Source organism: Grampus griseus (genome assembly GCF_964374135.1).
Source record: "Grampus griseus genome assembly, chromosome: 2".
NCBI classification, from domain to species: domain Eukaryota; kingdom Metazoa; phylum Chordata; class Mammalia; order Artiodactyla; family Delphinidae; genus Grampus; species Grampus griseus.
This window is the reverse complement of record NC_139018.1, coordinates 142,339,806-142,366,350: the sequence shown is the minus strand read 5'-3', so window position 1 is coordinate 142,366,350 and position 26,545 is coordinate 142,339,806. Positions and strand designations below refer to the sequence as shown.

The 26,545-nt window shown below is 39.4% G+C and overlaps 1 protein-coding gene across 2 annotated transcripts in view; it reads right to left on the bottom strand.

Annotated features, from left to right (window-relative positions):
• Positions 1-26,545, bottom strand: part of EFL1 (elongation factor like GTPase 1) — a 136,991-nt gene that overhangs the window by 75,419 nt on the left and 35,027 nt on the right. For both annotated transcript variants that reach the window (XM_082648564.1, XM_082648565.1), the window contains 4 exons: positions 26,279-26,378; positions 22,184-22,335; positions 21,776-21,942; positions 10,475-10,613 (listed from right to left, as the gene is read on the bottom strand). In XM_082648564.1, coding sequence (XP_082504690.1) covers positions 10,475-10,613; positions 21,776-21,942; positions 22,184-22,335; positions 26,279-26,378 — 558 coding nt within the window. The remainder of the gene's footprint in view (positions 1-10,474; positions 10,614-21,775; positions 21,943-22,183; positions 22,336-26,278; positions 26,379-26,545) is intronic.

The window sequence follows — 26,545 nt, the reverse complement described above, 5'->3', positions numbered from 1 at the left end:
TCTGACTCAAAAAAAAAAAAATAAATTAGATGATATTTCAGGTATAAAAAAGGTAAAAAGAAAAATGAAACAGACAACATAGGCTCACTATTCACCTGACGAAAGAGAATATTACCAATAATTTTTACCCCTTTCAATCACATCCTCTCTCAAGGGAACTACTCTGTTGAACCTGCTGTTTATCTTTTCATGTATTTTTTTTATTATATATGTATCTGCTTCTAAACAATATACAATATTTACATGTTTTTAACCTTTACATAAATGGTTGACAACTGGCTTGTTTTTAAAATGCACTATTTGTGAGACTGACCCAAGTTGGTATTTACAGTGTAGTTCATTCTCATCCATGCATAATATTCTACTTCATGACTGCACCATAATTTACTTATCCATTCTTCTGTCAATGGATAATTAGGTTGTTCCCCTCCCCCCATTTTTTTGCTATCGTAATTAGTGCTATTATGAAAATTCCTGTACATGTTTCCTTGTTTGCAAGATTTAAAAGTTTCTCTAAGATATATTCCTAAAAGTGGAACTGCTGTGTCTTGCGGTCACCTATTCTTCAAAGTGGTGTAGCAATTAACAATTTACATCAACAGTTTATAAATGTTTCCACTGCTCCATCCCTACAACACAGGATACTGCCAGATTTTAAGAATTCCACCATTCTAACTGTTATAAAACAGTATCTCATGATTTTAAAATACATGCATTTCCTTGATTACTTTCACATCTAATGGGTCTGCCACATTTCAGGTCATACTAGAAACATGTTTCTCCCTCCAACATCACACCTTCCTCTAAACCACATACTTCATCTTTTCTGAAAAGACCAAAAGAGATGTCGAACCTTCTTAATTACTGCCACCACTCAAAATCCATAGTTACTGTTATCACTCAGCTTCCTTCAAACTATCTTCATAGTCTTTGCAGAAATACCTTTCTTTTTGGAAAAATTTTTAAAAATTCCATTTAATCATTTACCCTCTCCCCCAAGACTATAATAAATATCTTCATAGCCAAATCTTTGTGTACAATATTAATTATTTCCCTCTGAATCAATCCCTACAGGTAGCACTTTTGGGTCAAAGGATATGATTATTTTTCAAGATATAATTATCTTTAAAACTCTTGATATACAATGCCAAGTTGTACTCCAATGGATGGTATCAATTTAGGGGGTATAAGAGAGTATCTTGACAGTCAGTCGTCAGCTGGATAAAACCAAATTTGGCCTTGTCAACAAGACTATTGTGTGAATCATCAAGGACTGCTTCCCAAATTTCATTTAACCATTTACGGAAGTCAAATTATTTCCCCATTCTGTCATGCATTAAAAATTCTAAGAAAAGAGGTCAAAGGTCTCACCATCAGCTTCTTAAACTTGACCTCTGCTTTATCCATTACCACCTACTCTTTCAGCTTCCTATATCTGACATTTGATCTGTCAGTGTCTTATGAGTTTAGCTAAATTCCAGGCTCTGGCCTCCCCAGTGCTGGCATGACCACTATACAAATAATTATTCAACTCACAAGCGTGATTCCAATATCACTTGAAATGGAATATGACCTGTAGTACGTTTACTATTATGTGTAAGTTCTAAATACAACTGTTCACTTTTTCAACTATTGTATCTGCAATAGGCTTGGTAGGGCCAAAAACAAATGGAAGTGAGGAAACTGCAACAAGCCTATAAGCTGAGTTTATATGAGGTGGCTCAGTGACAGGTGAGCCTGCCCCCTCCCGGCCAACCAGGTCTCAGTGGTTATTTCCTCCACGTTTAGACCTGGGGCAGCTGCAAAATGTCTAACAATAGCCAATATACAGTCCCTCTATGACGGGCACTCGACTCAAGACAATCTTATATTTCCATGTCTGAGCAATACTCACTGGACTTCCCATCTCCATGTCTTCCCAAAGCCTCACTGCAATCCCATTTATTTTAGTCAAGGTACAACCTGATGATCTGCTAGCAACTGCTCACTATGGTTTCTCCATGCATTAACACATCTTCAAAATCTTATTCCCTCCCAAGCCTTCTTTACTCTCACCAGCCGACCATGTTTTTTACACTGTTGAGTTGAGAGAGGTTATATTCTATATACCACTAACCATTTGAACATTTCACTGCATCCCTCATCTTTCCCCTTTCACTACCTCTTTTTCTCTCTGAAAAACAACTATTATCAAACTCTATTATACACACACACACACACACACACTTTCCCTCTCTCTTTGCCTTGACCCAACCACTCCTTCAAACCATTAACCCATGTCGCACCTTTCTTCAACTGAAAAACTTCAGCAAAAACTGTTTCAATTACCTCTTTCTTTATTTCCTCTGACAAGCTGGTCTCTATTTTATAAGTGCCATTTAAGAGTAAAAGAGGACTATCATATTTGGAGATGGAAGGGAAAAAAAATTCCCATCACATAATCATTTGTTCTCATATAATATCTAGAGTGGCAATAAGCTTACTAATACTCAATTCTTAGGTTATGAAGCTGTATTAGTCTATCTATTCAAAAGAAGTTATGTAGTTTTAGCCAGTTACTCCAGTGAGTGAAAATGAGGATTCAACAGACAAATCTTAAAATAAGCATTTTACTAAAACATATGGTAACAATTTGATCTTAGGTAACAGACAAGAGGGCTCCAGCTATTCTATAACCTGCTCAGCTGCCTTAAGGACTAAAGGGATCAACAGCTTGTCACATTTAAGTGCAACTGCAGTACACTGGTTGAAAAGTGTTGATATTAGAGCGTGTATAAAAATGTAACGATAAAAAGAATAATGCATATAAAACTAAAGAAATCCAGCCAAAGTTATAAGTAAGATTCAGGCTATAAATAGTTTCATTTGAAAAAAAATGACCCAACTCTTTTGAATAAAAAAGGGACAATAACAATTGATAACATTATCAAATCAAAACTGACAACCAACCAGGTATAGTTGCTTTCATGGTGTTAATCAAATTTCTTAAGGGCCAGAAAATTCCTGTGTCATTTAAACTGTTCTGCAAAACAAGAAGCAATGAAAATATCCCCTAATTTGTTATTTCTTCGTGCAGCTAGTAGAAAGCTGATATCTAAATTCCACAAATATAAAATATACAAAAAACTATAGATCAGGCAAACTTACAAATACTATAAACACTTTACAGAAAAACTACTAGCAAATTGAATTCACTGCTCTATTAACATATTAAAATATACCCATCAAATAGTTTATTCCAGGAATGTAAAGCTGGTTTGATATTAGGAAACGTGTTAATGTGATTCACAATATAAGTGGGTCAAAAGAGAAAAACATGTACCACCTGAAAGGTGTGGAAAACACCACGTGATAAATCTCAATATCTATCCACATTTAAAAAATTAACCTAGTAAACAGAAACAGGAGGATACTTTATTTTCATCATAAAAACTATCCAGATCAAATCTCATAGAAACACTAAAATGTTTACAGGAATTCCTATACTATAAAAGGAATAAGACACCACTCTTTTTTTTTTTTTTGCTGTACGCGGGCCTCTCACTGTTGTGGCCTCTCCCGTTGCGGAGCACAGGCTCCGGACACACAGGCTCAGTGGCCATGGCTCAAGGGCCCAGCCGCTCCGCGGCATGTGGGATCTTCCCAGACCAGGGCACGAACCCGTGTCCCCTGCATCAGCAGGCGGACTCTCAACCACTGCGCCACCAGGGAAGCCCTAAGACACCACTCTTAAGCACTGTTCTAAGGGTTACAGCAAATATACTTAAACACAAGGGAAAAAGCTATAAATATTGTGAGAAGAGATTATCTCCAAGAGAAAAACATACAGGTTACAAAACAGGAGAGAAAGTGTGATTTTTTTTTTTATTAAAAATATACTACTGAACTATACACTTAAAAATGGTTAAGAAGGTAAATGTTGTGTTATTACATTTTTATCACAATTTAAAAATATACACATACAGATTAAAAAAAAAAGACTGGTGGTTATCCCTATGGTAAGAGATAATTCTTATTTAGCTTCCCTGAACTTTTCAAATATATCTCTATCATGACCCACATTATATTGAAAACCATCTTTTAAAAAGAACTTCTAAAAAACCATAACCCTTAGAATTCACATATAAGCCTTATGACCTCAAAATAAAAAAGACAAACTTATATAGTGAAGAAATAAAGAAAACACAAACATAGAATTGATCATGAGAAAGACAGTCTACCAGATTGAAAGAATCAGAATTTTTATGTGCCCTGCCAAGATGATTTACAAGTGAACTATTTCAAAACTTTCAAAGAAACGATGATTATCACATTCTACAGAAATTTCTCTAGAATAACAATGTCCAAAATGGTAGCCACTAGCAACATGTGGTTACTGAGCACTTGACATGTGACTAGTGTATCTGAATGAAGTAAACTTTTTTTTTTTTTTTTTTGGTGGTACGCGGACCTCTCACTGTTGTGGCCTCTCCCCTCTCACTGTTGTGGCCTCTCCCGCTGCGGAGCACAGGCTCCCGATGCGCAGGCTCAGCGGTCATGGCTCACGGGCCCAGCCGCTCCGCGGCACGTGGGATCTTCCCGGACCAGGGCACGAACCTGTGTCCCCTGCATCCGCAGGCGGACTCCCAACCACTGCGCCACCAGGGAAGCCCCGAAGTAAACTTTTTTTAATATTATCTGATTCTAATCTATTTAAATAATGGCATACGGTTAATGGCTACCAATTGGACAGTGCAGCTCTAGAGGGTAGAAAAGATGGAAGCTTCCCATTTCGGAACTACCATGACACCAAGAAAATAATGTCAATTTTATTAATAATACAAGAAAAGTCTGGATGAAATACTAGAAAATTGAATCTAACAGTGCATGGAGAAAATATGAAAATGTTCAAGTATTGTTTTTTCTAGAAACACAAGGACATCTTAATAACCAGGAAATAAATATAATTCATGATATCAATTATATAGCAAGGAGAAAAGCTCTATAACCTTGTCTTCAGAGGCTGAGAATGTATCAATAAAAATTAAGCATCTATTCCTGATTTTTAAAAAAACCCAAAACTTTCCTAGCATGATTAAGAGATATGAATCAATAGGTATCAGCAAACCTGAAACTAAAATACTAGAAATATCTTCATTAAAGTCAGGAAGTAACAAGATAGAACAGCAGCTATAACTATTATTTATCATACTTTTATAGGCAATAAAAATAAAAAGAAATAAGATACATAACTCTTAGGAAACAGGAGAACAAATTCATTACATCTGCAAAGAAAACTTACTAAAATCAGTTGGACCTATTAATACTAAGAAATGCCTAGCAAGGCTGCTGGTTATTTATTGATTAAAACAGAGTCTTTCCAAGTGGAAATGTTGATGGTAAGGTATATTTAAAAGAAATTCACTAGTAAGTGAATTTAAAGTATTACAAATGTACTACAAAGGCTTAAGAGTCACAAACCGTTGAGCTTTCCCTTGAAATAATCAAATCAAATCTGCTAGTAAAACCCTTCAATGGCTTCTGCCTCTTCAGTCACGCCACATGACTAAGGAGAACACATACACTCTCTCCATTTAATCCACACTGACTTCCTATCAACCCAGCAACCAACCATGGCAAAACTAAAACCATTTCAGGAAAAGGCTAATTAATATTTATTATTTTCTTCATGTTGCAAAAAGAGCAATATCATGTTTCCTCTTAGAATATGCCCCTGAAATTTTTAAAGATTTAACCATATGGAAGAGATCTAAAAGTGTGTAAGAAAAAGCTAAAGATTTGGAATCCTAATTCAATTTCCCCTCACATTTTAATAGGAGCCTGTAGCAAACATTTATTTTTAGAGAAATTCTCAGTAGAGAACTGAACAAAAGACTATTGTGTGTTCAACACAGTAAGGTTTCTCTGGTCCCATCTATACCAACTTTTCAAACATCAGGTTGGAATTAAATGATTTTAAACTTTAAATTGACTATTTCCAGACCATAAAATCTAACCACACTTAGTCGGTGTAAGCATTCCAAGTGAGTTATAGCTGAGTTCAAGTGTGAAATCTGCATTTTTCAAGTGCCAATAAAGGAACTTTCCTTTAGACTTTGACTATATACACTGACTTGTTCAAGAATGCCATATAATGTTTTCATTTCCCTCTCCAACAAAAATTTTCATCTGCACCTGATAAATCTGACTTGGTATCGTTTCTGATGAAAAGCATATGGGTATTGGTCATATCACTCTACTATTTTCTTATTAAAATGAGAATTGTAACTTTTTATCTAAGTTAGGAAGAGTAAAAAAGAAGTTTACAGGCCTGCCTGATCACGATGAAAATCGCTATGTCTTAATTTGCAATATGTGTCCTACCACGGGCCTGCTAAAATACAAAAGGAAACAAGAAATTATCTATGATTAGTGGTGTGGTCATCTTAAAACACGTCCACAAATTCCTTGACATATCTCCCATCAAAGGTGGAGTTAGTGCCCTCTCTTTGATATGGACCAGTCTTAGCGACTCTCACTTCTTAATAAAGAGAAGGTGGCGGAAATGAGACTGAAGGCTTTAGAGGCTGGGTCATAAAAGTTGATACAGCTCCCTCCTGGCTCTCCCTATTGGGATGCTCACCTGCAGAACCCAGCCACCATGCTGTGAGGAAGCCAGGCGGCCACATGCTCCAGCCCCAGTTCCACTTCCAGAAAAGGTCCCAGCCGACAACCAGCATCAAACAGCAGACAAGTGAGTGAAAAGAGCCTTCACATAACTGTAGCGCCCAGGCTTTGAGTACTTCAACCGACACCATGTGGCACAGAGACAAGCTGTCCCACCAAACCATGTCCAAATTGCAGATTCATGAAAAATTTACAAGTGCCTTTGTTTTAAGCCACTAGGCTTTGGGTGGTTTATTATGCAGCAACAGATAATTGGAACATGTAGATTAATTCAACCACCTTCAGCCACTCAACTTACTCTTTCCATTCACCCCCTGCCCAACCACTGCCACAGGAAGACAAACCTGTTTTAAGTAAACAACAACAATGCTGACATAGAAACTTGAGAGCTAGAATTCCAGCATGTGTTACCCCTGCTGGCAATTAGCTTTCTCTTGTTCTGTTTGCTGCTCACCTCTTAACATTCCAGAATTCTTGGCCTTTTCCTCGGTCCTGCCTTAAACTTACTCCTAGCTTTGAAAGGTTGCTTTTATTAAACACGTGGCTTATGAAACTGCTACTACTGCTACATATGCTCCAGTTTTTTAATCAATAAACAAGTGAAATTTGCCTTACAAAAGGTAATTCTGACTCTCAGGCTAGTAACTAGTTCAAGATGTTCTGATAGAGCTATTGAAATGGGTTCTCAACCCAACCAAGTAACCATATCAAAAATGTACTGTTCCTTCTAAGAAATACTAGGAAGGGAAATATCCTAATAACTAAAATAAGATTTTTCTCTAAAAAACACAAGTCTGAAAAGTTAAAGCCTGAGGGAACCCTGGAGATAATCTAGTTCAGGACTTTTTCAACCAGTGGTATACTGACATAAACCAGGGAAGATTTTCATGACAAAAGTACTAAGAATTTGTATCTTACTCCATCCTCACTGAAATGTCAACCTGCCATAATATAATGGCAATTTTAAACTTGAATTTTGTTTGTACTTTATTTTTACATTTGTATGCATGTATTTTACAAACAAGATGTACAAAATATGATTTTGTTTATATTTTACAGCTACAGCAATAAAATGTATCCATACGATGCTATTTAATGTTCTGTCCTTAAAGTTTAGAATGTATGATAAATATAACAAAAGCAGCCCTGGGAGTCCATAAATAGTCTTCTAAGAAAAAGAAATTAAAGTAGCTGTTCTATTTTTACTATTAGAAATGTTGGTAAAAATTACTCTAGTCCACATCATGTGGCAAAACTGAGGACCAGAAAGGTTATACAGTCGGCCTGAGGCCATATAACTAGTTAGTGGCAAAACTATGACCAGAATTTTGGTATACTCATGTTCTCTAGTCAGGCATGGGGCTCCATTAGATTTGGATTAACAGAAGGAAAACAATTACTATCTGCTTCAATTCAGAAGGTAAGTCAAAGTGGTTGGCTGGATTCCAACCCCTTCAATGTTACATTTATAATCATTCTGGAAGACTATCTTCCTCCTTAATGTAAAGAAACAGAACCTTAATGAAGGGGCCTCAGGCAACACCAGGGCAATGTGGAGGAAATGTGGCTGACAGTATGGACTGGCTATTCAAAAGCCATTCACAACCCCAATATCCCTTGCCTTAATTGTAGAGACTGTAAGAGACTCAATCCTTGGCCTTCATTGCAGCTAGGGGTGATCAGATGACAAAATTACAAAGAAATGAGGATATATACATTGGTCACTAAGAGGGCATTTCTTCCCAAATAAAAACATCAGTGCTATGAGAAGGCCTTTGGCCCTTGTGCCCTCTTCCTGCCAGGAATGTTGATGTGATTCCTGGAGATGCAGGAGCCATCTTGGTTCCATGGGGACAAAAGCCACAGCTGAGGATTGCAAACAGGCAAAGACAAGGAACCTGGCTCCCTGATGACATAAGAGAACCATCCCATCAGCCCTCAACTCTCTGCCCTCTATCTTAAACTTCCTACTGAGTGAAGTTTAAGACTATGCAGTTGGTTTTTTGGTTACCTGCAGCTAAATACAATCCTAATTCTTAAATAAAATAAATCTGGCTTTTCTCCTTAATCCATTTTGTCCCAAAGTTGGGTGTCCATCTATGTTATTTTTTTATCACTGAATTTGGTAAATGAATGTTTAATCACCTCCACCACCCTAGCTTGTAGCACCACCCCAAAATGTTTTTTTTTTTTTTTTGCAGTACGTGGGCCTCTCACTGTTGTGGCCTCTCCCGCTGCGGAGCACAGGCCCCGGACACGCAGGCTCAGCGGCCATGGCTCACGGGCCCAGCCGCTCTGCGGCATGTGGGATCTTCCTGGACCGGGGCACGATCCCGTGTCCCCTGCATCGGCAGGTGGACTCTCAACCACTGCGCCACCAGGGAAGCCCCTCAAAATGTTTTAAAAGATCAGTAAAAGAGAATGAGGCATGTCTCTTTTCTCCAAGACGAAGACAGTTTTAACTTGTAGTAGGTCTCCTGTAGCAGATGGCAGCGTTAAGGGCTGCCTTAGGAAGCAGACGAAAGAGAGATGGTTTCCCTACTTATAACCTAGCTGACCTCAGTCCTGAACAGCATATGGAAATCTAGAAACAGAAAGAAGGAAACCAGAACTATTGCATGTCAAGTTCCTAACCTCTACTGGGGAAAAAGCACAAACAATGAGTCTTAACTGGAGGGGATATTATAAAAACCATTCACTCAACCCTTTATTCAATACCTTTTCTTTCACTTGAACATTGTGTTAAGAGATCTTCCACCTCACCTTCCATTTAAGAAACAAAATTAATTGAATCAAGAGAAATACAGTAATCCCAAGGAAGGCTTATAAACAAAACTAGGGTGTTTTCCATTCATCTTCCCATGTCCTTCCTGATAAAATATTTTTCTGGCTACGGAAGCTCATAAAGTTATATCAATTGTTAAGGTTCAATAGCATTTTCCAAAGGGGTGAAAAGAATGGGTAATACTGATGAGAAGCTAGGAATTCTACTAATTTCATACCAAAAGCACAAAACAACAACAGAAAAGGAATGAAAAAATTTAAGAAGGAATGTGTCTCAGCAAGGGAGCGCCGAAATGCTTTGGCGTATTTCCTGGACTGAAGTGGACAAACTCCAGCTGTTCTGGACCAGTAGTCTAGATCATTTCTCTAAAACATAAAAAGAATCCCCAGCCCAAGCAATCACCCAATAAATAGCTCTATAGCTGACAAGGACCCTAAGGGTTCAGAATGGGATACAACATTCCACAACACACTCAGGTTCTTGTGATGATCCAAGGGAAATTCCTTAGGCTAAGTCTTTAGGATTGCACTAAGGACCTTAAAATGTGAATTCTGCACACAAAGAGCAGAAGCCAAGCAAGTAATAAACATTATGGAGATAAGGAGGAGTACTTATGGATATATAATATAAAGCAACATTCAATGGATAAAGAATATTGCGAGAAAATAGACCTCTACATCAGAATAGTTTCCGATAACTTAGAACCAGAAGTGTCTTGTTCATCTAGACTGACTTTAATGTGAGCAGGAATTCTCCTTCTTGCTCCCAAACAAATAGAACCCCAGCTTAGGACAGAGCATTCACAGATTACTTTTTTTAAAGTAGAACTACCATAATTTATAGCAAGCTATTGTTATGCATGCTAATTACTCAAATGCACTAAGTTAAAGCCTAAGGACACCGGACAAAAATAAACAAACCAAAAACGAGGCCAAAGCCATTTCCTTTGAAGACTTCACTTAGTTTGTATGACAGGTAATCTCTCAGAATGGACTACAGATATAATACATAGCACCACCCTACCTAGCACATTTCCTGGAGGTACCTTCTCTAGATCTTCCAGTTCCCTTCCCATCAGAAGATACAGGTTTTCCAGGGTACAGCATGCCATGTGGGGGACCGGGGGAAGGTCATCTAATGGAGCTGAGAAGCCTAATGGCACCTAGGCAAAAAAATAAAATAAATAAAGGAAGATAAGTTAGAAGGCATCAAATGAAAAGATTAGTTAATACCTACAAAGTTACTTTATTCAAAAGTAAGATATAGTGCAGTCATATTGCATGTAAACCTGAAACATGTAAATCTGAAATGGCATGATACAAAAATAAGTCTCAGTTTATGAATAAATTCTGAAATAGTGAAACCTCTCAAATATTCAAAAATTGTCAAGAATTCCACATAATCATAAGCTTTATGGCTAAGTAATATAAATTCTGTTGTGACCTGGTAGCACCACATTAACTAACAAACAAAAATCCCCATAGCCCTTTGCTAGTATTTACATGAACCATGTCAAACACCAGTTCTGGTGACCACTAGGCTATTATTTCAATGCTCATTATTACTATTACCACTTAAAATCGTAATAATATTATTATAATGTCATGTCAATTATAATCTTATTATAATATCCTTTAAGCATTCAACAAGGGCTGGTGCTAATGCTGAGCAAGATGAAAATGAGTAACTCTGGAAGAGCAGTTAGACGTAATAAACATGCCATGTAATGGCCAAACAACTGCTATTGATATTATATCCTACACTGCTCATCTGGAAGAGAGCATGCTGTGAAATATTAGGGACTCATGAGAAGACACAGCACACTCACATGCAAAGATATGCTACAGGGATAAGAGATTTATGAACTCGCCCTACATCACATTTATTCTTATGGAGATACTATCTCAAATTATTCAAGATATTGTCTCGAATTATTCAGTGACCTCCATATAAATGCAAGTGCCCTGAAAGCATTTCAACCAAGGAACCAACTTATCTTTGATACCGAAAGGCCCAAGGCACTGTGCCGGTGCCAGGAGGAGAATAAAACGTCCGAGACATAACATATACAAAGATAATTACCACTGCAAACCTAGAGTGAGTGACACAAAAGCAGTACAGGCAAGTAAATTCATGAAATCTCAGAGGAGGGAGAAGATAACGTGTTAGGGTAGACCTGGAAACTTCATGAAAATGATGACCTTTCAGGCACCTGATACATTTGAATGTACATGTTCTGACTCAGGGACAACTCTGTAGGGGAGCTCTGAAGATAGGGTGGAAGAAATTTAAAACACAAGGATCAAATTGGAAGAAACAGAATTATTCATAGACAGTATGATCATTCACTTAAAGCAAACTACAGATGAATTATAATGACTAAGACAATTTAGCAAGATGGCCACAGACCAATATACAAAACTTAATTAACTGTATGTCTATAAATCAGCAACAGAAAAAATATATATTTTTAAAACAGTAACTTTTACAATATCAACAAAATATAAGAGAGCTAGGAATTAGTAACAAAAGTGATTAAAGATTTTTATAGAGTAAATGATAAAACTTTAATAAAAAACATTTTAAATGACCTAAATAAGTGAAGAGCTATACCTAATACATTCATGGATAGAAAGATTCAGCATTGCAAAATGTTGACTAGTGCCATACATGTACTGATTTAAATCAATACCAAAGTCTCCACAGGACTTTTCATGGAACCTGACAAGATGACTGTAAAGTTTATAGAGAAGAGTAGAGAGTTAGGAATAAACGAGATACAAAGAAAAACAAGGTAGAGGAATTTGGCCTTTTAGATGTCAAAACATGTAGAAAAGAAGACAACACTGAATAGAGACAGTGACAGACAAACAGAAAAGATGAAGTCTAATACTCCAGAAACAGACCAATGTACATGTGAAATTTGATTTATTACAGAATTGACAAAGAGGATTAGTGGGTAAAGATAGAATTATTCAATTAATGGTGTTGGAACAACTGGTTATTTGTATGCGGACAAAAATCAAATTGGATCCCTTCTTCATACCATATATAATACAAACACTGACTTAAACATTTAAACATGAAAGGCAAACATTAAACTTTAGAAGAAAACAGAAAATTTTGTGTCTTCAGTGTAGTCATAATTTTAATTTTCTTAAACAAGTTACAAAAAATAAAACCCATAATGGGAAAGCCTGATGAATTCAACTACATTAAAATTAAGAACTACTGTCTACTGAAAGACACTAAATAAGAAGTGTGACAAGTTCCAAACTGAAGAAGGAATTTGCAAAACTTAAAAATGACAAGGAATTAGTATTCAGAATACACAGAAGAATATACAAAATTAATATACAGAATATATAAAAGCCAATATTAAAAAGTATATATTGTACAACAGAAAATTATGCAAATGACCCAAAGAGATACCTTCATAAGAGAAAACAAAAATGACCACTAAACATGTTAAAAGAGTAATAAGGAAAATGTACATTGAAACCATAACAAAACATCATATCATACCCATCTGATTAGCAAAAATTAAAAGTCTGACAATACCAAATTTTGGAGAGGACGCGGAATAACCGGCACTGTTAAACACTGCTGCTGGGAGTGTAGGTCAGAACTACTTTGGAAGACAATTTGGAATTATCCAGTTAAGCTGAAGATACACACAGGCAATTCCACTATGGGCATATTACCTTGAATTTTTTGCAAATATGCACAAGGAAGATGTACAAAAATATTCAATGTAGCATTGTTTCGATTAGCACAAAAGGAAAGCAGCTGAAATACATATTCAAAGGAAAATGGATAAATATTTCTATAATGAAATACAATGCAGCAGTGAACAATAAATGAACTACAGGATAAGCATCAACATAAATTTACCTCACAATGTTAAGTTAAAAAGCAAACTGGAGAATAACTACAGTAAGATTCCATTTAAACAAAGTACACAAACAGGATATTCTTTAGTAATGCACACACAGGTTGTAAAACTATAGGGAAAAGCAACAGAAGGATGGAGCAGACAGACTAAAGGCGGTCCTCCTATGATCCCTGCCTCCTGGTGTTCACCTCCTTGTGCAATCCCTTCCCCCTCAGTGTGAGTAGGGCCTGTGACTTGCTTCTCACCAAGGGAATATGGCAAAGGTGATGGGATGTCACTCTCACGATGACCTCAGGTCACACAAGACTCTGTCTTGCCAGTAAATTCACTGTACAGTCTCCTCTCGGGCCTGATGAAGTAAGCATCCAGGCTGGAAGAGTCCACATGACAGGAAACTGCAGGGAGCCTCTAGGAGCTGACAGCAGCCAAAAGAATCTGGGGCCCTCAGGCTCACAGTTACAAGGATATGAATCCTGCCAACAACCTAAGGAAGTCTGGAGGCAGATACTTCCCCAGCTAAGCCTCCAGATGAGAATACAACTCAGTCAACACTCTCACTGCAGCTTTGTGAGACCCTAAGCAGGACTAGATAAGCTGTACTTGGAATCCTAATCCACAGAAACTGTGAGATGAGAGAGCAGAAGCAAGAGAACTACAATTCTGCAGCCTGTGGAAGGAAAACCACATTCACAGAAAGATAGACAAAATGAAAAGGCAGAGAACTTTGTACCACGTGAAGGAACAAGATAAAACCCCAGAAAAACAACTAAATGAAGTGGAGATAGGCAACCTTCTAGAAAAAGAATTCAGAATAATGATAGTGAAGACGATCCAAGACCTCAGAAAAAGAATGGAGGCAAAGATAGAAAAGATGCAAGAAATGTTTAACAAAGACCTAGAAGAACTAAAGAACAAACAGAGATGAACAATACAATAACTGAAATGAAAAATACACAGGAAGGAATCAATAGCAGAATAATCGAGGCGGAAGAACAGATAAGTGACCTGGAAGACAGAATGGTGGAATTCACTGCTGTGGAACAGAATAAAGAAAAAAGAATGAAAAGAACTGAAGACAGCCTAAGAGACCTCTGGGACAACATTAAATGCAACAACATTCGCATTATAGGCGTCCCAGAAGGTGACGAGACAGAAAAAGGACCCGAGAAAATATTTGAAGAGATTATAGTCGAAAACTTCCCTAACATGGGAAAGCAAATAGCCACCCAAGTCCAGGGAGCGCGGAGACTCCCAGGCAGGATAAACCCAAGGATAAACATGCCAAGATACATGGTAATCAAACTGGCAAAAATTAAACACAAAGAAAAGTTACTGAAAGCAACAAGGGAAAAATGACAAATAGCATACAAGGGAACTCCGTAAGGTTAACAGGTGATTTCTCAGCAGAAACTCTCATGAGCCAGAAGGGAGTGCCATGACATATTTAAAGTGACGAAAGGGAAGAACCTACAACCAAGATTACTCTACCCAGCAAGGATCTCATTCAGATTCGATGGAGAAATCAAAAGCTTTACAGACAAGCAAAAGCTAAGAGAATTCAGCACCACCAAACCAGCTCTACAACAAATGCTGAAGCAACTTCTCTAAGTGGGAAACACAACAGAAGAAAAGGACCTACAAACACAAACCCATAACAATTAAGAAAATGGTCATAGGAACATACATATCGATGATTACCTTAAATGTGATTAAATGCTCCAACCAAAAGACACAGGCTTGCTGAATGGATACAAAAAAAAGACCCATATATATGCTGTCTACAAGAGACCCACTTCAGACCTAGGGACACATACAGACTGAAAGTGAGGGGATGGAAAAAGATATTCCATGCAAAAGGAAATCAAAAGAAAGCTGGAGTGGCAATACTCATATCAGATAAAATAGACTTTAAAATAAAGAATGTCACAAGAGATGAGGAAGGACACTACATAACGATCAAGGGATCAATCCAAGAAGAAGATATAACAATTATAAATATATATGCACCTAACACAGGAACACCTCAATACATAAAGCACCTGCTAACAGCTATAAAAGAGGAAATCAACAGTAACATAATAGTGGGGGACTTTAACACCTCACTTACACCAATGGACAGATCATCCAAACAGGAAATTAATAAGGAAACACATGTTTTAAATGACACAACAGACCAGACAGATTTAATTGATATTTATAGGACGTTCCATCCAAAAACAGCAGATTACACTTTCTCCTCAAGTGCACATGGAACAATCTCCAGGATAGATCACATCTTGGGTCACAAATCAAGCCTCAATAAATTTTAAAAAACTGAGATCATATCAAGCATCTTTGCTGACCACAACACTATGAGATTAGAAATCAATTACAGGGAAAAAAACGTAAAAAGCACAAACACATGGAGGAGAAACAATACGTTACTAAATAACCAAGAGATCACTGAAGAAATCAAAGAGGAAATTAAAAAATACCTAGAGACAAATGACAATGAAAACACGATGATCCAAAACCTATGGGATGCAACAAAAGCAGTTCTAAGACGGAAGTTTATAGCTATAGAAGCCTACCTCAAGAAACTAGAAAATTCTCAAGTAAACAATCTAACCTGACACCTAAAGGAACTAGAGAAAGAAGAACAAACAAAACCCAAAGTTAGCAGAAGGAAAGAAATCATAAAGATCAGAGCAGAAATAAATGAAATAGAAACAAAGAAAACAATAGCAAAGATCAATAGAACTAAAAGCTGGTTCTTTGAGAAGATAAACAAAATTGATAAACCATTAGCCAGACTCATCAAGAAAAAGAGGGAGAGGACTCAAATCAATAAAATTAGAAATTAAAAAGGAGAAGTTACAACAGACACTGCAGAAATACAAAGCATCCTAAGAGACTACTACGAGCAACTGTTTGCCAATAAAATGGACAACCTGGAAGAAATGGACAAATTCTTAGAAAGCTATAACCTTCGAAGACTGAACCAGAAAGAAATAGAAAATATGAACAGACCAATCACAAGCAATGAAATTAAAACTGTGATTAAAAATCTTCCAACAGGGCTTCCCTGGTGGCGCAGTGGTTGAGAGTCTGCTTGCCGATGCAGGGGACATGGGTTCGTGCCCCGGTCCAGGAGGATCCCACGTGCCGTGGAGCGGCTGGGCCCGTGAGCCATGGCCGCTGAGCCTGCGCGTCCGGAGCCCGTGCTCCGCAACGGGAGAGGCCACAGCAGTGAGAGGCCCGCGTACTGTGTAAAAAAAAAAAAAAAAAAAAATCTTCCAAAAAACAAATGTCCAGGACCAGATGGCTTCACAGGTGAATTCTATCAAACATTTAGAGACAATCTAACACCCATCCTTCTCAAACTCTTCCAAAAAATTGCAGAGGAAGGAACACTCCCAAACTCATTCTAGGAGGCCACCATCACCCTGATACCAAATCCAGACAAAGATACTGCAAAAAAAGAAAATTACAGACCAATATCACTGATGAATATAGATGTAAAACTTCTCAACAAAATACGAGCAGACAGAATGCAACAACACATTAAAAGGATCATACACCATGATCAAGTGGGATTGATCCCAGGGATGCAAGGATTTTTCAATACACACAAATCAATCAATGTGATACACCATCTTTAACAATATCTTAAAAACCATGTGATCATCTCAATAGATGCAGAAAAGCTTCTGACAAAATTCACCACCCATTTATGATAAAAACTCTCCAGAAAGTGGGCATAGAGGGAACCTACCTCAACATAATAAAGGCCATATACAACAAACCCACAGCAAACATCATTCTCAATGGTGAAAAACTGAAAGCATTTCCTCTAAGATCAGGAACAAGACAAGGATTTCACTCTCGCCACTATTATTCGTTTTGGAAGTCCTACCCATGGCAATCAGAGAAGAAGAAGAAATAAAAGGAGTACAAATTGGAAAAGAAGAAGTAAAACTGTCACTGTTTGCAGATGACATGATACTATACATAGAGAATCCTAAAGATGCCACCAGAAAACTACTAGAGCTAATCAGCGAATTTGGTAAAGTTGCAGGATACAAAATGAATGCACAGAAATCTCTTGCATTCCTAGAATAAAATACCTAGGAATAAACCTACCTAGGGAGACAAAAGACCTGTATGCAGAAAACTATAAGACACTGATGAAAGAAATTAAAGATGATACAAACAGATGGAGAGATATACCATATTCTTGGATTGGAAGAATCAATATTTTGAAAATGACTATACTACCCAAAGCAATCTACAGATTCAATGCAATCCCTATCAAATGACCAATGGCATTTTTTACAGAACTAGAACAAACAATCTTAAAATTTGTATGGAGACACAAAAGACCCCGAATAGCCAAAGTAGTCTTGAGGGAAAAAACGGAGATGGAGGAATCAGATTCCCTGAATTCAGACTATACTACAAAGCTACAGTAATCAAGACAATGTGGTACTGGCACAAAACCAGAAATATAGATCAATGGAACAGGACAGAAAGCCCAGAGATAAACCCACGCATCTATGGTCAACTAATCTAAGACAAACGAGGCAAGGATATACAATGGAGAAAAGACATTCTCTTCAATAAGTGGTGCTGGGAAAACTGGACAGCTACATGTAAAAGAATGAAAGTAGAACACTCCCTAACACCATACACAAAAATAGACTCAAAATGGATTAGAGGCCTACCCGTAAGACCAGACACTCTAAAACTCTTAGAGGAAAACATAGGAAGAACACTCTTTGACATAAATCACAGCAAGATCTTTTTTGATCCATCTCCTAGAGTAATGGAAATAAAAACAAAAATAAACAAATGGGACCTAATGAAAATTAACAGCTTTTGCAAAGCAAAGGAAACTACAAACAAGATGAAAAGACAACCCTCAGAATGGGAGAAAATATTTGCAAACGAATCAACAGACAAAGGAATAATCTCCAAAATATATAAACAACTCATGCAGCTCAATATTAAAAAAGCAAACAACCCAATCCAAAAATGGGCAGAAGACCTAAATAGACAGTTCTCCAAAGAAGACATACATATGGCCAAGAAGCACATGAAAAGCTGCTCAACATCACTGATTATTAGAGAAATGCAAATCAAAACTACAATGAGGTATCACCTCACACCAGTTAGAATAGGCATCATTAGAAAATCTACAAACAACAAATGCTGGAGAGGGTGTGGAGAAAAGGGAACCCTCTTGCACTGTTGGTGGGAATTTCTGTTCTCCACTATGGAGAACAGTATGGAGGTTCCTTAAAAACTGAGAACAGAATTACCATATGTCCCAGCGATCCCACTACTGTGCATATACCCAGATAAAACCATAATTCAAAACCACGCATGCACCCCAATATTCACTGCAGCACTATTTACAATAGCCAGGTCATGGAAGCAACCTAAATGCCCATCGACAGACGAATGGATAAAGAAGAAGTGGTACATATACACAATGAAATATTACTCAGCCATAAAAAGGAACGAAACTGGGTCATCTGTAGAGACGTGGATGGATCTAGTGACTGTCATACAGAGTGAAGTAAGTCAAACAGAAAAACAAATATCGTATATTAAAGCATATATGTGGAACCTAGGAAAATGGTACAGATGAACTGGTTTGCAGGGCAGAAATAGAGACACAGATGTAGAGACGTATGGACACCAAGGGGGACAAAGTGGCTGGGGGGGTGGGGGGTGGTGGTGGTGGAATGAATTGGGAGATTGGGATTGACATGTATACACTAATAAGTATAAAATGGATAACTAATAAGAACCTGCTGTATAAAAAAATAGATAAAATAAAATTCAAAAAGAAATAAACTTAAGGTTGATGTTTAAAAAAAAAAATGCAGAGTCTGATTCAGCAGGTCTGGGGTGGGGCCTGAGATTCTGTATTTCTAACAAGCTCCCAGGTGATGACAACATTCCTAGTTCATGTGAGTAGCAAACATGAATAGGTCTGTGTAGACAGGAGGCTGGAAAACAGGTAAGGGATACATCACACAAAAGCCACACTGAGGAGTTTGGCTTTCTCCTTAGTGCATTGGGGAGACACTGAAGAACTTTAAGTAGGAAAGGGATACATCATATCTGCAGTTTTAAAAATGACTCTGGGGCTTCCCTGGTAGCGCAGTGGTTGAGCGTCCGCATGACGATGCAGGGGATGCGGGTTCGTGCCCCGGTCTGGGAGGATCCCACATGCCGCGGAGCGGCTGGGCCCGTGAGCCATGGCCGCTGAGCCTGCGCGTCCGGAGCCTGTGCTCCGCAACGGGAGAGGCCACAACGGTGAGAGGCCCGTGTACCGCAAAAAAAAAAAAGACTCTGGTTACCGAGTATGTGTGTGTATGTGTTTGGGGGAAGGGTGTGTGTGCGCAGCACATTCTGCTCCAGAGACATAGTAATGTCCAGCCCTAGAGAAGTCACCTATAAATTCTTGGTCAGATGTGAACAGAAGCAGCAGCCAGGTGGGGAAGCAGAATGGTAGGCAGTGGTTCTGAAACTTGAACAGGCAAGGAAATCACCAGGAAGGATTATTAAAACAGATTCCTGGGTCTAACCCCCCAGAATGCCTTCTTCAGTAGATCTGGAGCAGCGCCTGAGAATCTGCACTTCTAACAAGTTCACAGGAGATGCCGGTACTGCTGGTCTTGTCTTGGGATCACACTTTGAGAACCACTGGTGTAGTGGAAAAAGCACAGGCTTTGGGGGCCATACGGATATGAATTCAAAGCCCTGACCCACCACTTCCTAGCTGTGTGACTTTGGGCAAGTTTTTTAAACTCTTTGAGTCTCCGGTTTCTCATTTGTAAAAAGAAAATAGTAAAATAATACTAAACTCATGGCAGGATGGTTGAGTGATGATGGTGGTAAGGATTAAGTAAAGTACACAGAGTGTGTGCTTGATAAGGTAGAGTGGCTTTGCTCTGGGCTGCACTGGAAGGCAGGACCAATTAAAAAACGAAAACAAAACTGTGAGATGAGAAAACATGTATTGTTTTAAGCTGCTAAATTTGTGGTCATCTGTAACATGCAGCGATAGAAAAAAATAATACAAAGGATAAACACAAAATTCCAGGAAGGGATATGTCTGAAATACTCCCTTTTTTTTTTTTTAGGTAGCTGAAATTAGGTTTTACGGGGATCCAATTACTGAAATAAGGAGTCATTCGTGCTGTCAATTCATCTTATCATTCCTGCTTTAGTCATCTGACACATAAGCAGTTGATTTCAATCCTGAGTCCCACGAGAGCAAAGATACACTACGTACAGAAGATAAACTGGAGAGCTCGTGGAATTTCTAATGCCCAATAAATCAGTGTTTCACTAAATAACAATTTCTTACTCCTCTTGACAGTTTAGAGAGTAAAAAAGGAAAAAAATTAACCAAGAGCACCCTTTCTGATAAATAACAAACTATCAATTATGTGTAAACCAAGATGGTAAGATGATCATCGATGGATTTTTATACATGCCATCACAGCACTTTCTCCTTCCCATAAAACCTAACCCTATACACACCAACTGCTGCGCTCCTTCTTGCTAAATCCAAACATGTTACAGACTAGCACGAACTGCTTAGCCACCACTCAGCACTGCAATGTCCAAGGATCAGACTGCTAAAACTGATGGAATTAGCATTCAAAGCAAGGCAGCTGACGGCACAGACTTCCGTCAACTGCCATCTCCCTCTCTCTCATTCATACAGCAGCTCCCCTGGTTAACCTGCAAGGAGAGGAGCACGTGCTTTTCTGCTCGTGACGCTGCACGTCTTAGAAGCTCCTAACTTACTGCTTCTTGCTCATCCTGACTGGCTCCCTGGACCTCTGGCATTCATCCTATGACCTTTATCATTTATTTACTACATATATACCTGGTTTATGTCCAAAAATGTTCTGACGGCTCTAGCTTGTGGTTTCTTACTTGCCCTTTGGCTCAGACATATTTAGATGCTGGCTGTTCACTGACTTTCAGACCCTCCTGATCAATTTCTGGGATCTGCCTGCCAAGAAACTGTTGCCTATCACCTGCTCACTGCCCATGCCTTTGGCCTGTACCACCTAGTTTTTGGATCTTTATATTTCTTGAACATCTGCTATTGCCCTGGCTCCAACATGACATCTGTTCTTACCAGTTCCTTCCTCTAGCCTTGAGCAGAAAAGCCTTATAATTAACTAAATAAGGTTTGAAAACTTGGTTCACATACTGGTTTAATTTCCTAAATGCTACTAAGCGAGACAGATTTACCAAATGTTACTGAATTAACACAAGAGGAAGTACATGGATTCACCTGAATGTGCCTTTCTAGAGACAAAATAAATCTACTAATAAGGTAATCACCAATCTCAACCAATCTGACAAAGTATCAGAACCCTGAAACAATAAACTAACGTTTTACTTCCAATTCTTACCCGCTGCAAAAACTCAAGAGGACTGTATTTGGGCCCCAAGACGAAAATTTTCTTTCCTCTTCGAGCCACGCCACTGAATACTCGAGCAAATGCAATAAAAGCCTCTCGGTCATTTCCTTCCTGGGGCACAGGTTTAGGGGTCTCACTCTCCACCTCTTGCTCATCACCTGCCAGAAGCCAAAGGATAATGAGTGCCAGGAATGCTCTCTCCAATCCAGGGACTGCTGAGAAACTCAGAGGGAACAGGGAATATGCTATATTCAGCCCAGTTTCAGCAAGGAAACACCAAGAATGAAAGTATACTGATAAAAGCTACCTTTAAAGCTAAAAAGCCCAAGAGCTAAAGGATGAGTGTCCCAAGTTAAGTAAACATCCCGTCTCACCAAAGCCTATTTAGGAAAGCTATACCTTTCAGCTCTTCTCCCTGTGGACTCGTTTCAAGGGCACTCCCGTCCTGCGTGGGCTCCAAGGGTGCTTGGCCCTGCGCGGCTGCCAGCTTCTCCGCGTGCCTTCGTCTTGCACGCTCATGCCTCTCGGCAATCTCCTCCTGAGTGAGAGGTCTACAGGATACCACAGACACGTTAACACCTGGCAACATCAAGCATCTCTCAGTCTCTTCCAGTAGAGAAACAGCAAGTATTAACGTGGTTGGAGAAGATGACGGTTGGTCCCCAGTCCCTTCTGGGCGGAAGGTTTCTCCAAGTTCTCTCCCTCACTGCAGCAAGAGGAGAGAAGGCCTATCGGGCTTTCTCTGAGAATGCTGCGTCCTCAGCTAGTCTGAGCTTATGAACTGACATGCGAGAGCCCACGTCCCCACACAGAGCCACACACGACAGCACGGAACCTTTCTTAGGTACCGATGTTCCTCCTCAATAAGGCAAAGGACAGGAAAAGGAAGGGTGTGAGTAACAGACACCGGGGCTCAGAATACCCCTGTAGAGAGACAAGCATAAGACTTCAATGAGAAACTGAGGTTTTCTCCTCAAGTACAAAAGTATATCTTCACGGAGAATTGGGGTCCAAGAAGAAGGGTCAGGCTGAACGCTGGCAACTCATCAGGATAAGAGGTCAAATAGTGATTATCAGTCATTGTGTTAGACCCAAGTACCACCAGAGAAAAGGCAGTGCGTGGGTGTGTCTGGCTGTCTGCTGGGGGGTTCATCTGGGGGGTGGGTCACGTTGCTTGATCTGTCACTTTGTGCCTGCCTCCCCTGCTGTCCCCCACTGTGATTTTATGATTCCTGCTTCACCCCCTGGTCTCTGACTTGACACCTGGCTGATAATCTCGTCTCCCAACCTGCCATTCCCCATTCCCCTTCTCTCTCCTTAAGCACTAGAACCCATTCAGATGGCCATGCTGAGAGTGCACTGTCCACGTGCATTCTAAACGGCCACATGCTCTTAGAGATCCTGATGTCAGGTACCCTAAAACCCCTTTTTACTTTGTGTGGGCTACCCTGGGAGGTGAACGCTTAAGTCACTGACTGTCCACTGCTATCCTCTTCAGACACCTGCCTGCTAGACAAGACCTCCCACTAGGGCTGGACACCAATGCCACTCCCTTAGCACCTGCCCCTCGAAATCGAAGAATTCGGTTCTAGGAGTCGGCCCCTTCTAGTCAGACCCATCCCAATGCAGGTGGTAGGGCTGTGCCGTAAGACACAAAAAAATGAGAGCGCGACCTTTGAGAATGGCTTGCTCAGGTGTCGTTAGGCAATCAAACCTGTTGGCAGTTTCGCTACAAGAGATAAGCTCCTCCTTACTGGAAGCTCTACATGTTAAAGGCCTTTCAAACACAGGATAAAAGCTGCTTCCTCATAATTTCTCGTCATGGCTCTTGTTCTGTCTTCTGGAGCAACATCCAACAAACCTTCTTCCCTCTGCTTTCCTTTCAATCTTCTGCATTCATGCCCTTCCCCTCCCCCTTCTCTTCTTCAGGTTACACACTCCAGCTGCTCCTTCAATCAATCCTTAGATAACTTACCTTGTTTCTGGACTTTTGCTAAAATCTTTTATAAGAGTATCTGAAAAGTATGAATTAAAATATAAATGCAGAATACATTATTATTACTACAAACAGGATGGGAAAAAAACCCCCCATGAACTTGTTAGCACATGGAGAGAAACGGTCTCTTCCAATGGGCTTATCACTATGATACGGACATTGTGTTCTTCACTCTACGTATATTATAGCACATATTAATCAAAACAAATGACACAGGTATTATTACTCCTAGTTTACAGACGAGAAACGGAGGCTTAGGAAATTTACATAATGACCCAAAGTGACATAGACAATAAATGGAGGAGCCGTAATTCAAATACAGATAACTCCAAACTCTATACTCGTTATCATCAGGCTATGTCTCCCATCCAGAAGGAATTAAAGACGATAAAATCATCATCACATTAAGTAAATGTGGTTTTATTTTAGCTTTGGTTAAGAAAGAAGCATACTTGTTCACATATAGTAAATCCTCATTCTGCCTGAGCTCATAACATGATTAGCATTTTATATTTACTAATCAGCATCAAATGCATGCAGGCTTGTTGTCCATCTACATGTTTATCCATCCATCCAGTTAACGTCTACTATGTGCCAGGCACTGCTGTGAGTACCAGGAGTGGTGGCAGAGGTAAACAGAGCAGACGGAAGAGAAGTCAGCAAGGTTTTATATGAAGAACCCATTGTGTAAACTAGTATTTATTGAGAATAAAGAGGAATTTATTTGCAAGAAAACAGAGCTCTACTAGTCAAGGAACATCTATGGGCAGTGAGTTATTGAGGCTGTAGTTGAGCTAACTATGGATGACAGTTCTGAGGGGACGGCAGTCAGCAACAGCAGGGATGAAGGAGACCAGAGGTGAGAATGCTGACTGGAGCATCAAATGGCAGACTGGGGAGATGAATCTGGAGAAGAAAGGAAAAGAGGCAACGACACAAAACCACCCACCCTCAGGATTCCAAGCTGAATGTTCCTGCTCTGGCCTCTGCGAAGCTGGCCAAGGGGTGGGCTGGGAGAGTGTCAGAGAAAGGGCTGGAAAGCTGGCCATAGTTGGTATGATCAGTAACCACACCACCAGGTAGCTGAGATGATGGGAACCAAGGGACCAAGGAACGCGGCTTCTATCTGAAGATCACGTCTTGTTACTACAAGAAGTTGGTTCTCAAGAAGGATGCCAAAGGAACACAAAGACTCAGGATTCAGAGGGAGAGGAACTGCCTCAAAAACTCCTAATAGGATGTTACCTAACAGGTACTTATCAGCAAGTAAGTATTCAGCAAGAATTTGATAAGAGTATAGTTGAGAACAGCAAAAGCAAAGGCCCAGAATCTAAAAAGGGCAGGCAGGTTGGAAGGCTGCCTGCCTAGATTTAGAGGTGGAGTTTAAAAAGCTGCGCAGAATGACATAGGCCAGATTCCACACAGTGACGTAGAAGACCATAGGTTTTCAAGCTAGACAGATATAGATTCAAATACTGCTTTGGCCTCCTTCTAGCTACGTAACCTTGAGTGCACTACCTAGTCTTTTTAAGGCCTCTTAATTTCCTCAGGTAAGACTGAAACATTAGACAGTTCCATTGCAGAACTGTTGTTAGATCTAAGTGTCATAATCAATGGTGAGGCAGGAATATTATAAGCTTAATAAACTGCAGCCAATTATTAGTGTTATCATCATTATTAATTACAACATAAAAGAGCAAGATCTGAGATGCTGCCTGAGGTACTAGGACCTTCTTCAGAAGTAATATTTATATCCGTTCTCGCAGGTTACTTGAAAAATTGTTACACAGAATGCCCCCAGAGTAGCTGTGGATAGCACAGAAGAGGAGCTTCCAAGCTCCTATATCGAGTGAATCTTTTCATTCCAGACACCAAAATCATACTGAAGGAAGGATGGCAAATGGACTGGCAGAGTTAGATACTGGGGCAGGGGAACCAGCTAGGAGACTGCTGCAATAACTCTCACAAGAAATGATCGGGATCTAATCATTTATACTAGTGAGGGGTGGGGGGCAGTGCAGGTGGGAAGGAGGGGAAGACACATGACCAACTCATACGATGTAGAATAGATCCTCCAAGACTCTGGAAACTTGAGAAATGAGCTGTCTCCCTCCATACACGCACAATACACACGAAGATCAGCAGAGATACTCACCCATCCAACAATCTCTACTGGGGCAGACAAGACAGGCTCAGATTAGACCCTGCCTGATGTTCAATAGAAGTTAACTGTGGCTACCACTACTCTTACTGCTCTTCAAACTGACATGAATTCAAATCAACCGTCCCAGAGCTGATTTCAACAACCATCTCCCACAGAGGTATCACAAAAAGATAAAGTACCCTGCAAATTTTATGTTCCCGCAGGGGCTGCGGCGTATGAATTCCAGGCTGAGGAGAGAAAGCATTATCTGCACCTTCCCACCCACACCCTCACTGCAGCCCCGTCAAACCTACACCACTTCCCTGGCCCAGCCCAACTTTGCCTTTATCCTTACCTTTGCTTATTCTGAGGCAAAGCCTTAGCATCAACTGCAAACATTTTGGAAACAAAGATAATAACCGGAGCAGTGTCTTCGCTTCCACATTTCATAAAAGCTAAAGAGACAGGAAATAAAACTGTTACTGTTTTTTCCCATTATTAAAGAGCCAGATTCTTCTGAGAACAATTACGAAGTTTAGAACACGGCATCATCTAAATACATAAGCAACCTATAATCTTTTACCACTATGATAAAAATTGCATCTGGAAAAGTATAAAATTG